The sequence below is a fragment of the Castor canadensis genome, chromosome 7 (genome assembly GCF_047511655.1).
Source record: "Castor canadensis chromosome 7, mCasCan1.hap1v2, whole genome shotgun sequence".
Lineage (NCBI taxonomy): Eukaryota > Metazoa > Chordata > Mammalia > Rodentia > Castoridae > Castor > Castor canadensis.
In genome coordinates this window covers 63,973,939-63,990,616 of record NC_133392.1, presented here as the reverse complement: position 1 = coordinate 63,990,616, position 16,678 = coordinate 63,973,939, and the positions used below count along the sequence as shown (strand labels likewise).

The window sequence follows — 16,678 nt, the reverse complement described above, 5'->3', positions numbered from 1 at the left end:
AAATGTGTTTGGCAGTTTTCCTTCCCTTTCTATTTCGTGGAACAGTTTAAGGAGGGTTGGTATCAGTTCTTCTTTAAAGGTCTGATAGAATTCAGCAGAGAATCCATCAGGTCCTGGACTTTTTTTTTTGCTGAATATTTTTATCACTGAAGAATGGTGTTTTTTAAAGGCACTATAAGTGGAACTATATGTGAATCAGCAGAAGTAGTAGGTGGCTAATCTGGCAGAGGAGACTTCATGAGGTATTTTGGTTGGTTTCTCTCAGGTTTTTTTTGTTTTGGTTTGGTTTAGTTTGGTTGTTTGACACATGGTCTGCTCTCCAGGTTGGCCTAGAACTTGAGATCCTCCTGCTTTGATCAACCTATGTCATTATAATTTGTGGATTCACTCAGCCTCCTGTGTGCTAGGATCATGCCCATGGGCCACCACGTTGTCCCAGCCTTTTTGCAATTGAACAATTTCACAGCTCTCTTCCATTGCATTGTAAGGAACACAGTAAGAATGATACTTAGCTCCCCTAATACCCAACAGATTAGTCAGAGAGACTCAACTAATAGGATAGGTAAATAGATATATGAAGAGGGACTCCTCTTACTAAGGAATTGGCTGGCGTGTTTCCTGGGTCTGAGCTGGAGACCCTGGAATGCCAACAGTATGGCTCAATCCAAGTCCAAACCCTTCAGAAGCAGGGAGGCCAACTGTGTAACTCTCAGAGCAAGGCCAAAAGCCTAAGGACCCAAAAGAACAACAACTGCTCCCCACACACACATACACACACACAGAGTTACATATAAGTCCTGGAGTTCTGAGGCCCAAAACACAAGAAAATTCTGTCCTAGCTCTTAGAGATCAATTACCTTCTCTATTTGTTCTCTCCAGACTTGGGGCTAATGGGTGGTGCTAGCCCACAAGGAAGCCAGATCAGCTCCACCCAGTCCATTCAGACTCACACACCAATATTCTCTAGAAGTACCCTAACACAACCCTAATAATGCTTTTGGTGGGGGTAGAGGTTCTAGGTATTAAAATGCACTAATCCCATCCAAAGAATCCAGCTTTCTACCCCTTACATGGCTCTTTTTCCAATGGGAATTGCCGTTTTCAAGATTTCAGCTTTCAGAATTCCAGAATTTGAAGTTTTAATCTTTCAAGATTATGATTTGGGAGATTATTCGACTTTAGGGATTTCAGACTAAGAATTTTGATCTTTGGGGATTTCAACATTCAGGTTTATGTCTTTTAGGACTATGATTAGCACCACTAGAATAATCTAACAGAAAATGTACCCCTCCAAAGAGTATAATAAAATTTTGCAATAAAACCTAAGCTGCACTGTTTACTATTAAAAATCACTAATTATATGTGGCTATTTAAAACTGAATTATGAGATAAAGTGCTAAATTCATCAGTTGTACTAGCTATGCTTCAAATGTTCAAAGCTGAATGTGAATAAAGTTTACTATGTTGTACAGCACACATATACATTTCCATTATCACAAATACTCTAGTGGACAGTACTGCTGCAGATGCTAACTTACCCCAGATTTCACTTTTACTTTAATCACTGTTTATTTGGATTTTTTTGGGGGGGGAACATATATTTTATAATTTTGGAAGGTAATAAATGAGCAATGATAATATACCTAGCCATTGTGTAATCGATATTTAAAGTAGGTAGTAAGAACTACTGAAAGATGTTAAAAAATACTTAAAATACATTAAGAAATAATTGTATAGAGAAGAAAACTATTGAAATGCAATTATAAACAAAAACCAAGAAAGAATTTTGTGGAAATCAACAAGCTCAATCTAAAACTTACATACAAAGGGCTGAGACATGGCTCAAGTGCTAGAGTACTTGCCTAACAAGTGTGAGGCTGTGGGTTCAAACTCCAGTACCCCAAAAACGTAAAATTAAAATTAAATTAAGGGTCTTTAGAGTGGCTCAAGTGGTAAAAGTGCCTGCCTAGCAAGCATGAGGCTTTGGGTTTGAACCCCAGTGCTGCCAAAAAAAGTTAAATAAAATAAATAAATAAAATAGGTTAAAGAGCCAAGATAAATACAAAAAAATTTTACTTAAGAAGAACAACGTTTAGGGACATGCCCTTCTAGATATCGTGCCTTATTATACAGCTATAGTAATAAAAGATAGGGCTGCATTAGTTCAGGAACAGACTAAAATAGACCAATGGGAAAAAAACCTCAGAACCCAGAAACCAAACTACAGATAAACTTAAAGACGCATTGGCCATTACTATGTAAAGATTGGACTGTTGAGGGCTGGTGGAGTGGCTCAAGTGGTAGAATACCTGCTTAGCACCTGAGTTCAAACCTCATTGCAAGAAGGAAAAACAAAAAAAAAGATCGGACTGTTGAAAAATACAGTAATATAATAGCTGACTCTCCATTCTGAAGAAACAAATTTTAAAATCAGACAGATATCTACCACACAGTATATACAAAATCAATTCAATTACATCAAAGATCTAAAAATACAAAGCATAACTAGGTGCCACTGGTTCATGCCTGTAATTCTAGCTACGTGTGGGGGATGAGATCCAGAAGATCTATGTTCAAGGCCAGGGTTGGCAAATAGTTTGTGAAACCCAATCTCCAAAATAACCAAAGCAAAATGGACTGGATGTGTGGCTCAAACAATAGAGCACCTGCTTTGCAAGCACAAAGCCCTGAATTCAAACACCAGTCCCACCAAAAAATTAAATTAAAAAAATAAAAATATAAATCATAATACTGAAAGCTATAGAAGAAAATACAGCAAATTAGTTTAATGAGGAATTAGCTATAAGTGTCAAAGAAAAACAATTACAGCTTTTAACCTTACATATGGAGTCTCACTTGACATCCAAGTATCTTTTCACCTTTAAACTTAACACATACACATTTATAGAAATAATTCATCCTTTATTTAAACAAGTGGTTCTCTTATAAATTATTAGAATTAACTATTTTTTACTGAAATTTATGAGCAACCATTACTTTGTGGAGTGAACATTAAGTAAAACATCATTTGTATGTGCTTATGCTATGTACTTTTAGATATTTCCTCAACTATTCTAACTTCCCTTCATAATACTGAGTATTTGTCACTTCTAATGTTTTTTCTTTCTCAAATACCATTTCATTAATTCTCTTCATTCCTCTTCTGTGATATTTATCTAGTATCAGGAAAAAGCAAGGAAAACCTGTCTTCCTTCCTTCCCTCTCTTTTCCATCCCTATTAATGCATACCTCTTCCTTTCCCTGTATAATTAGACCAATGCTCATCTGGCAATATTTACACATTCCACATTTCCTACTCCCCTACACCCACTGTGTCTCTTCAATATACTGAAAAAGATTTTACTTAATAGCCTACTTCCTGCCATACATGTTCCTACTAATTTTCAATTCTTATATTCTGCCAAATTGGATACATCAAAATTGACTAACTTTATTCTGCTTTTCTTTCAATTAGATAATGATACTTGATCTTTCTTATTTAGGGGAAAAACTAGATTTATAATCTTCAAGTAAACAATGAGGATACTTCAGAAAGAATTCAATTTGTTCTTTCACATACTAAATATCTCATTCACATATGTGAACTATAACCATGTTTGCTCTATTCGGGAAGGAGGTGAATGGTAGGCAAACCTACCAACTTCCCAATAGAAGAACTGCATTGTTTTGAAAACGTAGTCAAAAACAGAACTGTTGAGCCTTTCAATCACAAAAAATTAATCAATATACTCTAACATACTAATTAAAACATTAACCATTTTTGGAGCAGGTCACACATGTTTTTCTAACCTACACTATACTTATAATTGGATAAAAACATAATTTCATGAAGTTTATAAGCCTTTACATGTCCACCATAATTTACACCAAAAAAATTTAGATATGTAATTAGAGGTTTGCAATTTCAAACTAATATTTCCATAACATTGTAGCAGGAAATATTGTGTCCATACACAAATCTTTCAGCTCAAACTGTCCTCTATAAGGATGCTTGCTTCATAAAGTTTCATGAGAACTAGATGCCATATAAAAGCACACCTAACACATGCTCAATAAATGGCAGGTATTATCAGATTAGTATTTGATGAAAATTGTTAATATTCTTATTTTTCACTTTATTCTTGAACATTTTTCAAATGGGTTCTTTCTTTAGATTCAACACTTTGTGGCTCACTATTACAACTTGCAAAGGCCATTAGCATACGATAACTCATTTTTAAAACTGCTCCATAAAATTTAAATGTTTAACATGGGAAATGTTTATCTAAAAGCAAAAGAACAAATTATCAACTTCCTCAACAACTTTAAACCTAATAACTACATTTTAAAAAGGCCTTTCATTAACATTTTTTCAGTCAGAAACTTAAGTATCCAACATGTGAGTATGCAGCACTACGCTAATAGTCAAAAGTACAGTGTAATTCCTTTGTACCAAGACCTTTATAAAATACTTATTAAGATTACTGAGACACTTTACCTAATTATCTCTCTACAACATTTATAAAATGCTACATGCAAAGCTACTCAGGAGGCAGAGATCAGAAAGATCATGGTTCAAAGCCAGCCCCAGCAAAAAAAGTTTGAGAGACTCTTATCTCAAAAATACCCAACACAAAAAAGGGCTGAGAGAGTGGCTTGAGTGGTAGAGCACCTGCCTAGCAAATGTGAGACCCTGAGTTCAAACCCCAGTACTACCAACAAACAAAAATCTCACCTTTTTTAAATATTCACCAATAAACTAGATCAGGTGGAAGACAAACTATTAGAGCTTAAAGACAAGGTAGATAAATTAGAACATTCAGGCAATAACAAAGAAAAAAAATAAAGTAAAAACAAAACATTCAAGACCTCTGGGACATCATTAAAAAAATCAAACTTATAAATCATTCCCATAGAAAGAGAATAGGTATAAGTTAAGGCATAGAAAACATGTTCAATAAATTAACAGCAGAAAATTTCCCAAATCTTGGATAAGAGATAGATATCCCAGTACAGGAAGCTTTTAGAACACCAAACAAGACCAGAAAAGAATCCTTCAACATTAAAGTACAGTAAAACATTACATACACAAAAACAAGGAAAGAATATTGAAAGCTGCGAGAGAGAAGCAACAAGTCATAAACAAAGGCAAACCCATCAGAATAACAGCAGATTTCTCAACAGAAATTCCAAAGGAAGGCATGAGGGATGTACTTCAAGCCAAGGAAGAAAACAAATTCCAACTGTATCCAGCAAAGTTCTTCATAATTGAAGGACAAATAAAGATTTTTCCAAGAAAAACACTACCTGAAGGAGCTCATGACCACTAGACCAGCATACAGAGATAACAGGAAAGAATAAATCTCACTAGAAGCAAAAGAGGATTAGGAAAGAATCAAACATTAAGAAAACAACAAATGACAGGAATTAGCATATACTTTTCAATAAAAACTCTGAATGTTAATGGAGTCAATTCTCCAATTAAAAGACAAAGACTGGCAGATTAGGTTTAAAAACAGCTACTGGGGAGGCAGAGATCAGGAGAACAGTAGTTCCAGGCCAGCTCTGGCATAAAGTTAGCAAGACACCGATATAATCAATAAACCAGGCATGGTGGCATGAGCCTGCAATCCCAGCCACACAAGAGGCTGCAAGTAGAAGGATTGCAGTCTGAGACCAACCTTGAGAAAAGATCACGAAATTTTGAAAGATAACTAAGAAGAAAAAAAAAATGGGGCTGAGAGGATGGCCCAAGTGGTAGAATACCTGCCCAACAATGGCAAGGCCCTGAGTTCAAAATCCAATACTAAAGGGAAAAAAAACTATCCCTTACCTACAAGAAATGCACCTTATTGGTAAAACCATACACAGTCTGAAAAATGATAGAAAAAGATATTCCAAGCAAATGTAACCCAAAAGTAGGCAGGAATAGCTAAGCTCCTGTCTGACCAAGCATTTCAACCTAAAATTAGTATAAAGAGATAAAGAAGTTCACTTCATATCAATAAAGAAAACACTGTGATGAGTGCAAAGGGCTCACGCCTGTAATCCTAGCTATTTGGGAAGCAGAGATCAGGAGGATCACAGTTCTAAGGCAGCCTGCAAATAGTTTGAGAGACCCTATCTCAAAAATACCCGATACCAAAAAAAGGCTGGCAGAGTGGCTCAAGTGGTAGAGCACCTACCTAGCAAGTGAGGCCCTAAGTTCAGATTCCAGTACTGTCAAAAAAAAAAAAAAAGAAAGAAAGAAATTCTATCAACAGGATATAAAAATTATAAACATACACATAGTGAATGTTGGTTCAGCCAACTTCATAAAACAAACACTGCTGGATATAAAGGCACAGATACACCACCACACAATAATAGTGAGTGACTTCAATACTCCACTCTCACCAACTGATAGGTCAAGGCAAAAAACCAACCATGAGACATCAGAGTTAAATCAAATCACATTATGGATCAAACAGACTTAATAGACAACTACACAACCTCAGAAAACAAATTCTTTTGAGTACCCCATGAAATTTTCTCCAAAACAGATATTTTAGAAAATAAACCAAGTCTTAACATATACAAGAAAACTGAAATGAATTCCTATATTTTATAAGACCACAAAGGAATAAAACTAGAACAGCAAAAAAAAACAAGAGAAAATATACAAATACATGGAGGCTAAACAATACTCTTTTTGGTTTTTTTTGGCAGTTCTGGGGCTTGAACTCAAGGCTTTGCACTTGCTAGGCAGGCACCCTATCACTTGAGCCATACCTACAAGCCAAACAATACACTTTTGAAAAACAGGTGGATCACTGAAGAAATCAGGGAGGATATTTAAAACTTTCTAGAATCAAATGAAAATGAAAACACAATATACCTAAACACATGGGCTACAACGGGTGCAATGATGTACCCAAAGGTGTCAGAAAAACAGTAATAAGCCAATCCCAAAATTAGGAGAAGGAAAGAATAATATCAGGGCTGAAATTAATGAAATGGAAACTAAAAGAATAATAAAGGATTGATGAAATAAAGAGTTGATTCTTTAAAGGGATAAACAAAAATTGACAAATTCTTAGCCAAACTAACCAAAAGAAAGAAAAAAAAAGACACAAATTAATAAAATTATATATAAAAAAAGAGATATTAGAACAGATACCACTAAAATTCAAATGAACATGAGACAATATTTTGAAACCTTGTACTCTAATTCACTGGAATATTGAGGGAAAATGAATAAATTTCTAGATACATATGACATACATACAAAAAAACCTAATAGGTCTCAATAACTAGCAATTAGATTGAAACAGTAATAAAAAGCCTCAAAACAAAGAAAAGCACAAGAAGAGATGGATTTATAAATAAATTCTGCCAGACCTTTGAAGAATTAATAGCAGTGTTTGTCAAACTATCCTATGAACTAGAAAGGAAAGGAATACTAACAAATTCATTCTATGAAGACAGTATTACCCTGATACCAAAACCAGATAAGGACAGAACAAAAAAAAAGTAATAGGACAATTTCCTTGATGAACATATAGGCAAAAATCCTCAAAAAAATTCTTGAAATAAAGTCAACAACACATTGTGATCAACTTGAATTCATTCCAGGAATGCAAGGATGTTCAACATATGCAAATCAATAAACATAACACAGCATATAAACAGGATCAAAACAAGGCCAAGAATGTGATAATCATCTCAAAAGATGCAGAAAAATCTTGACAAAATCCAACATCTCTTCATGATAAAAGCATGAAAAAACTATGAATATAAGGACCTCACTGCAATGTAATAATAGGTGGGATATGACAGACCCATAGCCAACACTATACTTAATGGAGAAAAGCTGGACACATTTCCTATAAAGTCAGGAATGAGGCTGGGTGCTGGTGGCTCACGTCTGTAATCCTAGTTACTTGGGAGGTTGAAATCCAGAGGATCAGTGAGGAGGCCAGCCCAAGCAAATAGTTCAAGAGACCACATCTTCAAAATAACCAGAGCAAGATGGACTGGAGGTGTGGCTCAAATGATACAGTACCTGCTTTGCAAGCATGAAGCCCTGAATTCAAATCCCAGTCAAAAAGAAAAAGAAAACCTCAGGAATGAAACAAGGTTGTACACTACTGTCCACTATAACTCTTACTCAACACAGTGCTTGAAATCTTAGACAAAGCAACAAGGCAAGAGAAAGAAAGGGATACATACACAGGAAAGGAAAAAGTCAAACTACCCGTATGCAGATGATATAAGCCTATATTTAAAAGATCCTAAAGCCTCCACAGGAAGACTCTTAGATCTGATAAAAACTTCCAACAAAATATCAGGACACAAGTTAACACATACAAAAAAAATCAGTAGCTTTTGTGTACACTAGCAACAAAGTTGCTGAAAAATAAGTTAGGAAAACAATCCCATTCATAATAGCCTCAAAAAAAAAAAAACTAGGCATAAACTTAACAAAAAATGTTAAAGACCTCTATAGTGAAAACTATAAAGCACTGAAAAATTCCATATTCTCATGTTTGATCAGCAGAAAAAAAAGTTATTAAAATGGTTATATTACCAAAGGCAGTATATAAATTCAATGAAATCCTCATCAAAATTGCGGTGACTTTTTTTTCACAGACCTAGAAAAACAATCCTAAAACTCATACAGCGGGAACAAAGACCCCAAACAGCCAAAGCAATCCTAAGCAAAAAGAGTAATGCTGCAAATATCTTAACTACAGAGCCATAGTAATAAAAACAATGTTGTAGTGGCACAAAAACAGAGTCATGTAAACCAATGAAATAAAACATCTGGAAATATATCCACACAGCTAAGGCCATCCAATTCTTGACAAAGGTGCCAAAGACATACATTGGATAAAAAGACGGCCACTTTTAACAAGTACTGATGGGAAAACTGGATATCCAAGTAGAAGACTAAAAGTAAATTCTTATTTCTCAACACAATACTAGAAGAAAACAAAGGAAAAGCACTTCAAGATAAGGGATACTCTGGAGCTGGCAGAGTGGCTCAGTTAGAGCACCTGCCTACCAAACATGAGGCTCTGAGTTCAAACCCCAGTACTGCCAAAAGAAAAAATACAGAACCACTTCACTGCCTTAAGAATCCTCAGTGCTCCACCAAGCTTTCCTCCCTCCCTCCATTTTCATTCCCCAGCCTCAGTCCAGCCTAGTCTCAAATTTGTGATCCTTCTGCCTCTGCCTCCCACGTGCTAGGATCCATGGGCATGTGCTATCATGCCTGGATAAACAAAAAAAATCTCAAAATGGAACAAAATCCTAAATTTAAGAGCTAAAAATATAAAACTCTTAGAGGAAACCATAAGCATAAATGATCTTGGAATTAACAAGCACAAGCAACAAAAGACATAAACTGAACTTCATCAAAATGTAACACTTTTCTGCATCAAAGGACATTTATCAAGAGACTGAAGCCAATCAACAGAATGGGAGAAATGTTTGCAAGTCATGAACTTGGTAACAGTCTAGCATCCAGAATCTATAAAGAACTTTTATTTAACAATAAAAATTAATAAATGAATTATAAATGGGCAAAGAAAAGCAGACATTTTGCTGAAGACATACAAATGGCCAGTAAGCACATGAAAAGATGCCACCATTAGTCACTGGAAAAATGAAAATCAAATCCATGGTGAGGTTATGACTCAATACCACTACAATGGCTGGAAAATTTTTTATATGCAAAGTAAGTTTTGGCAAGGATTACAGAAATTGGAAGCTTCATACTTTCCTAAAAGAAATATAAAATGGTATAGCTGCTATGGAGAACAGTTTTGATGGTTCCTAAAAAGATAAACAGAGACTTAGCATATAACCCAGCCATTCTAATCTTCTGTGTATACCCAAGAGAAATGAAAACATATTTCCACACAAACGTTTATAATGTGAATGTTCCTAAGCAGCACTGTTCATAATCCTAGACAATAGTGGAAACAATCCAAGTGTCGCCAACCAATGAATGTTTAAACAAAATGTGACATCATTCAATAAGTTATTACACCATAAAAAGGAATGAAGACATCATTCAATAGAAAGTTATTACACCATAAAAAGGAATGAAGACCTGATACATGCTATAACATAGGTAGCATTATGCTGGTAAAATAAATCAACATAAACACAAAAGGTCATATTCCACTTATATGAAATGCCTAGAAGAAGCAAATCCATAGAAACAAAAAGTATACTGATGGTTCTCCAGAGACTGAGCTAAAGGAGGGAACAGTTAACACCTGCCTGGTGGTATGAGTTTCTATTTAATGAAATGAAAATGTCCTCAATCAAGATAGTGATGATAACTGCAGTATGAATGCACTGGCAGTCACTGAACTGTATACTTTAAAATAGTTAAAATGATTAATTGTATTATACAAATTTTACTTCAATTAAAAAGAAGTGTTTGTCCTGGGCACATAATTTAGGGTTTGCAAAGAAATGGGGATCTTGACTTCTTATCATTAATTCTTTTTTACTACTTAATTTTCCCATGTACCTAATGGTCTTAAACAACTAGGTAAATAAACACACAGTGATTTCTCAGCTAGGTTAGCAACATTGAGACTTATTATTAAAAGAAAAGTAGAGAGGTAGAGATGTGACTCAAGCAGTAGAGCACCTGCCTACCAAGCGGGAAGCCCTGAGTTTAAACCCCAGTACCACCAAAAACAAAAAAAAAGAAAAATAGAGATTAGTTGACTTTAATTATATCTTTTTTGTATATTCTTCTTGTCCACTTTGTTTCTTCTTTCTGTTCATTTTGTCTTTCTTTCTTCACCCATTTATATTATGGTTCCATTATAGATATAGCTCACTGACAGTAATAAAAATGTAATTTAATCATTTGGATCATAAATATCTTACCCTTCAAAATGATAAATTCTAAGTAAAAGAAGCAATGAGAATGAACAAAATATATAACTTGTTCCAGGAAAAATTGTATCCAACTATTTAATAAACAGTATCTACTTGCTATTAACACATTTAAATTTCCAGCGTTTTTCTCCAGTTGAAGGTTTTATGGTAAATTCAGTTCTATAATTTTTATTAGTTTATTATTCAGATATGTTTCATATTGTACATAGGAAGAGTACAATACTTACTTATCAAGGAAATCTTTGTCCACTACAGCAGAGATGTCAAGAAGAGGATTTCCCATTCCAAAGAGGATATTTTCACTAAAAAACACAAATAAAAGCACAAGTTAGAAATACTTCTGAAAATAAGTTCACAAATATAAAACTAAAGATCTTTACTTTATCCTGAATATAAACCTAACATAATAGTTTATTAAACCTTTGATTTGTACAAGGTAGTATGTACGAATCTGGGCATCTCTGGCCATATGGTTTGTAATCCAAAAAAGAAAAGCCAGGCATTGATGGCTCATGCCTGTAATCCTGACAACACAGGAGGCAGAGATCGGGAGGCAGAGATCAGGAGGACTGTGGTTCAAAGCCAGTTCAGGCAAATAGTTAGCAAGATTCTTGAAAATACTCAACACACAAAAAAAAAGAGTAGCTCAAGTGGTAGAGCACATGCCTAGCAAGCACGAGGCCCTGTGTTCAAACCCCAGTACTGCCAAAGAAAAAATAAATTTTAAAAGTGTGAGGAATGGGACTGGCAGAGTGGCTGAACTGCCAGAGTGCCTGCCTAGCAAGCCTCGGTACCACAAAAAAATTTTTTTTTAAAGTGTGAGGAAAATATGAGCACATTGAATCAGATTTCCTAGAAAAACTTTTTCTGAATGTAAATGGACAAAAATAAATTCAAACAAAGAACAAGAATCTAATGGGACTAAGTAAGTCAAATTTAAGACCAGAGGCAGCTGCGGAGTGGCCCAAGCAATAAAGTAGCAAGGGGAAGGTTCTGAGTTCAAGCCCCAGTGCCACCAGAAACAATAAAATCCTTTCCAGGCACCAGTGGCTCACACCTGTAATCCTAGCTACTCAGGAGAAGAAATCAGGAGGATGCCAGTTCAAAGCCAGCCCAGGAAAATAGTTAGCAAGACCCCCATCTCACAAAAAAATCAATCACAAAAAAGAGCTGGTGGAGTGACTCAAGGTGTAGGCCCTGAGTACAAGCCCCAGTACCACAAAAAAATAAATAAGGTCAGAAGCAATTTTTTATGCATTATTAAGAAAGATGATTGGAAAAATTTTAGCTGGTGAATTATTCTTGTATTACTTATTAATAAAATAAGTAAATAATACTATAAATAATATCTGATTTGTGGTTGCCAAATAATATTACATTAAGGCCATTTGAAGCCATTCTCATAAATAACTAGAACTGTATGCTTGTCATCTGTCCCCTGCCACCCTCTGTTTTACACGTCAAATTTCCTTACTCAAAATATCTGAGTGGAATCGATCCACCCCAGTTCATGTAGAGTGGGAGACTGACTGGCTTGACCCTGGAGCACACCAAAGCCTAAGGTAATCAGCACAATAAATTTCTCCAGCCTTAGTGATCACTTCAGAAATGGGAATATAACCTAAGTCAGTCAAATCATAACGAACCCAGGGATTTTTCTAGGACTGCTCAGATACTGAACATCTTCTCTGAGAATGTGTGTGCTAGCAGCTTAAAGTATCTCCAGGTCCCATTATGGCTGACTTAGGATAAATATGACACCCCAGAAGGCAGAGCAGGAAAATGCAAGAGAAACCTGGCCATCAATGAAGTGCAGTTGTTGGAAATATATTCACCTTCTGGACTTTTCATATTTATACAGGTCAGTAATTTTGTTTCTTTCAATTTGAAGCCAGCTTTTTGTTTGGGGCAGGGATATTTTTTGTTTGTTTATAGTACTGGGGATTGAACCCAGGCCCTCATGCATGCTAAGCAAGCACTCTACCACTGAGATTTTTCTTTCATTTTTATTTTCAGAGAAGATCTTGCTAAGTTTCCCAGGTTGGCCTCAAATTTGCAGTCCTCCTGCCTCAACCTGTAGAGGAGCTGGGATTAGAGGCATGCACTGCAGCATGCAGACTTTTCAGGCTGTTTTTGTTTACTTACCACTAAAAGCATACTAACAGATAAAAACTGTCATATTTAATTTGAGAATCTGCTTTATTTTTGTAATGCATTTTTATTATAAGGCTATAATACAAACAAGGTTGCTAGTCCACCACCCCACCATTATAGATAATTATTGCTCAAACTTTTCAGAAAAAATATGAAATATGACTCAAAGCTCCCAGACTGAAATACAAAAAAGGAAGTTATTTATACATTGACTATTGTCCCCCACTGAAGTAGCACAGAGCATGGGCCCTAATGAAAAATGCTATCAGGCTACAATTCTCCAAAACCTCCATGGAACTGACTGTAGCAACAGTATAAAGAGATGGGGACAAGCAAATTCTGAAGTAGCACAGATATCATGATATTATAAGTAAAAACTATGTAATTGTCTCCAAAAGCAAATAACTTTAAACCACTCAAGTCACATTTACCTCTGAATCAGTGCTTGCAAACTGAGCAACTATTATATGATTTCATTAAATGACAACACTTAGACACTCTCACACACACACACATATGCATATATAGGTGGTGGTGTTGCTATGGATCAAACCTAGAGCCTCAATTGAGCATGCTAAGCAAGTGCTTTATCTATTCTAGTCCTAAAACAGTAATTGCTTAAGAGGGCTACTTTCTTAAATACAAATATGTATAGACTCATGTCCAAGCCATGTAAATACTAAGCCATGTAATTAAAAAAAAATAATACTATAAAAGTAAGCATTTATTTTGGGCTTGTTCTATCCTACGTTAGAAAATGAAGTCTAGTCTATAGCCAAAAACACTGACAGACTCATACAGGGATAACTAGTGAAACCAGGGGAAAACCTAAATAAAACCAAAATACCCTACCTTCACTTGCTTTTATCACCAATTTTAGAGGTCACATAGCTAAGCAATACAGTCCGATTTGGCAACACCACAGACATATGGGTCACAATGGTAACAGCTGCCTACCTTGTTGTTCAGGAACTCTGGAGGAAGCACAAACTGGCTGGAGCTACCAGCCCTTCACTTGGGCCTCTACACGTGTCTGATCAGTGATCTTTCGATGTCACAAGGCCCCACCCTCACTGCCCTTTTCAGAACATGAACCCCATGAACAGCATTAAATTAGATTATGCATGCACAGACCACCAATTACTTTACTTTTCCAATCACCTTTCCCACACTTCAGCCCACTCTGCTACTTTGTTTCATAAATACCCCTAAACCCTATCTTCAGGCAACCAGATCTGAACCGTACTTTCTTAACTCCCAATGTAACCTCAACATGAGTAACATCTCCTGAATAATCCCTTTCTCTTTTGCAAAACTCTGTGTTTCAGTGATTGGTATACTGCGTAACGGCAAAACCAGCCTAGGTTTAGTAATAATGATCAATCTTTTCCTGGAATAGATATGAGGATGAGAAACTAAACAAGCTTTTTTCTTGGGGGGGGTGGGATGATGGGAGAGATCAGTAACTTTCAAATGTCTCATAATTTAGGATTCCATCCAATATAAACCTGTACTAAATTATTTTGTTGAACAGCTAACAAATTTTAGGCTGAAATAGGTATTAGAATGAATACAAGTTTCTGGGATTTCTTTTTTCTTTACTACTGATATATATTAATGCTTTAAATTAATCCCTCTGGCCAGCAGAAATGTTTAGTTATGCTGTGGTGCCAAAATAAACACTAATAATGAGTGTACCAATCACACTTTCTAAACCCAGAAATTTAGCATTCATGATTCTTCTTTCTACCACATCTTAGTCACATTTTCTTGGTTTTATCAAATACTTATATCAAGAACCCTCAAAACATTCCCACTTGTACTAGGCCCTCTCTGAAGGCCTTGCTTGAACTCCTACATTGTTGCCAATTTTTTATTTACAATGAATCCTACAGGAGATCACCAAAATATTATTTTAAACAAATCTAATCAAGGTATTTTTCTATTTAAAGTCTGTCTCGCTTCCAGTTATGTACAAAAGCATAACTCAAAAGACACTAAGTCTACCTCAAATGTATGTTTCATCATATTCAAGATGTCATTAATCATAACTTAATTTCAATTTCTGATGGTAGTACAAGACACCATAGTAAGATATATGTCAATTTCAGAGATGTTAAAATGGGAAGAAATGTGTATGTAGAGATAATCAAAATACAGAAACTATTTAGCATTATCTTTCACCATTCTAATGTAATCAAACAATTTTAACCATTCTTCTTCACTGTTCCCTGTATTTGACTTTGCCTAAGGTCCTTTGCCTACTTCCTTTACTTTGGAACACTCCCAATCATCTCTTTAAAATTTTCTCTCATGCCAGTTTGTAAATCTTTTCTGAACAACGTCAACCCAAGGGCTACCATAAAAGTTGCAGAAGCTGTCCCCTCCACATCCTCCAGAGGATGCCATTCCCAATGTGGATGTCTCTTGTGTTGTGTAACAAGGCACTACTTCCCTCCCTCCCAAAGATTTATTTATTCCTCCCTCCACTCCCTTAGTTCTAAAAGTCCTTTTTAAAATTTTTATTTTATTACATATATATATATATATATATATATAGAGAGAGAGAGAGAGAGAGAGAGAGATAAAGACAGACAGAAAGATAGAAAGATAGACAGATAAACAGATAGATAGATAGATAGATAGATGGCCTTGCTATGTGGACCAGAACTAAACTCAAAATCATTATGTAAGCACAGGCTGGCTTCAAACTCAAAATCCTCCAGCCCCAATATTGGTATTACAGGCATGTGTCACCAAGCCCTGCTCTAAAAGTCTTTTGATGGACTTTTTAGTTAATGTTATGGGTTGCTTTGTACTTTATCTCAAACAAATGATCTCAATCAACAAGATAATAAAGAGTAAAGTTTTTTAAATCTTAGTTACATGTGTATTCCCAATGGCTATCATATGATAATGACATGGCTTTAAGTGATTTTGCACCATAGGTTCTAACCATTTTATCAACAGATTGCAGTTGCTCCCATAGGTCAGGGCTAGGTCTAAAGTAAAGTTAGATTTTTAAAGGTTCTTATCTGGAAGATGAAGTTACATAACACAAATACAAGACAGACTGATTGCTCCCTACAGCAATCACTAAATGACAACACAAGAAGTACAGCTAAAAATCCAATAGTAAATATAAGATGAAATACTAAGATATACTCAAAAGGTAAGAAAGATGAAACAAAAGATGGTTTACTTAAACCCAAACATATTAGCAATTACATTAAATGAAATGGATTAACATACCAATTAAAAACATTTATATAAAAAGACCAAATTCAATGTACAGATACTCTAAATATATATAAAAACAGTAAGTATAATTTATATGCAAGGAAACAGAAAGTCTGAAATGGTTAGAAAAAATACACAGCATGAAAACACTAATCATAAGAAAGTTGCAGTTGCTACATTAATGCCAGACAGTACAGACTTTAAAACATGGACTATTACAAGATATAAAGAAATTGCAGGCTGGGTATGGTGACTTTCAGCTACAATCCCAAGACTGCATGCCAGGCAAAAAGTTCTCGAGACACCATCATAACAAAAAATCTGGGCCTGGTGGTACACACCTGTCATCCCACCTATGAGGGAGGTATAAGTAGGA

General features: G+C 35.3%; 1 protein-coding gene across 3 annotated transcripts in view; it reads right to left on the bottom strand.

The window, feature by feature from the left end:
• The window catches only part of Adk (adenosine kinase), a 502,187-nt gene that overhangs the window by 444,685 nt on the left and 40,824 nt on the right, over positions 1-16,678 (bottom strand). For all 3 annotated transcript variants that reach the window (XM_074079212.1, XM_020160795.2, XM_074079213.1), the window contains exon 2: positions 11,136-11,210. In XM_074079212.1, coding sequence (XP_073935313.1) covers positions 11,136-11,210 — 75 coding nt within the window. The remainder of the gene's footprint in view (positions 1-11,135; positions 11,211-16,678) is intronic.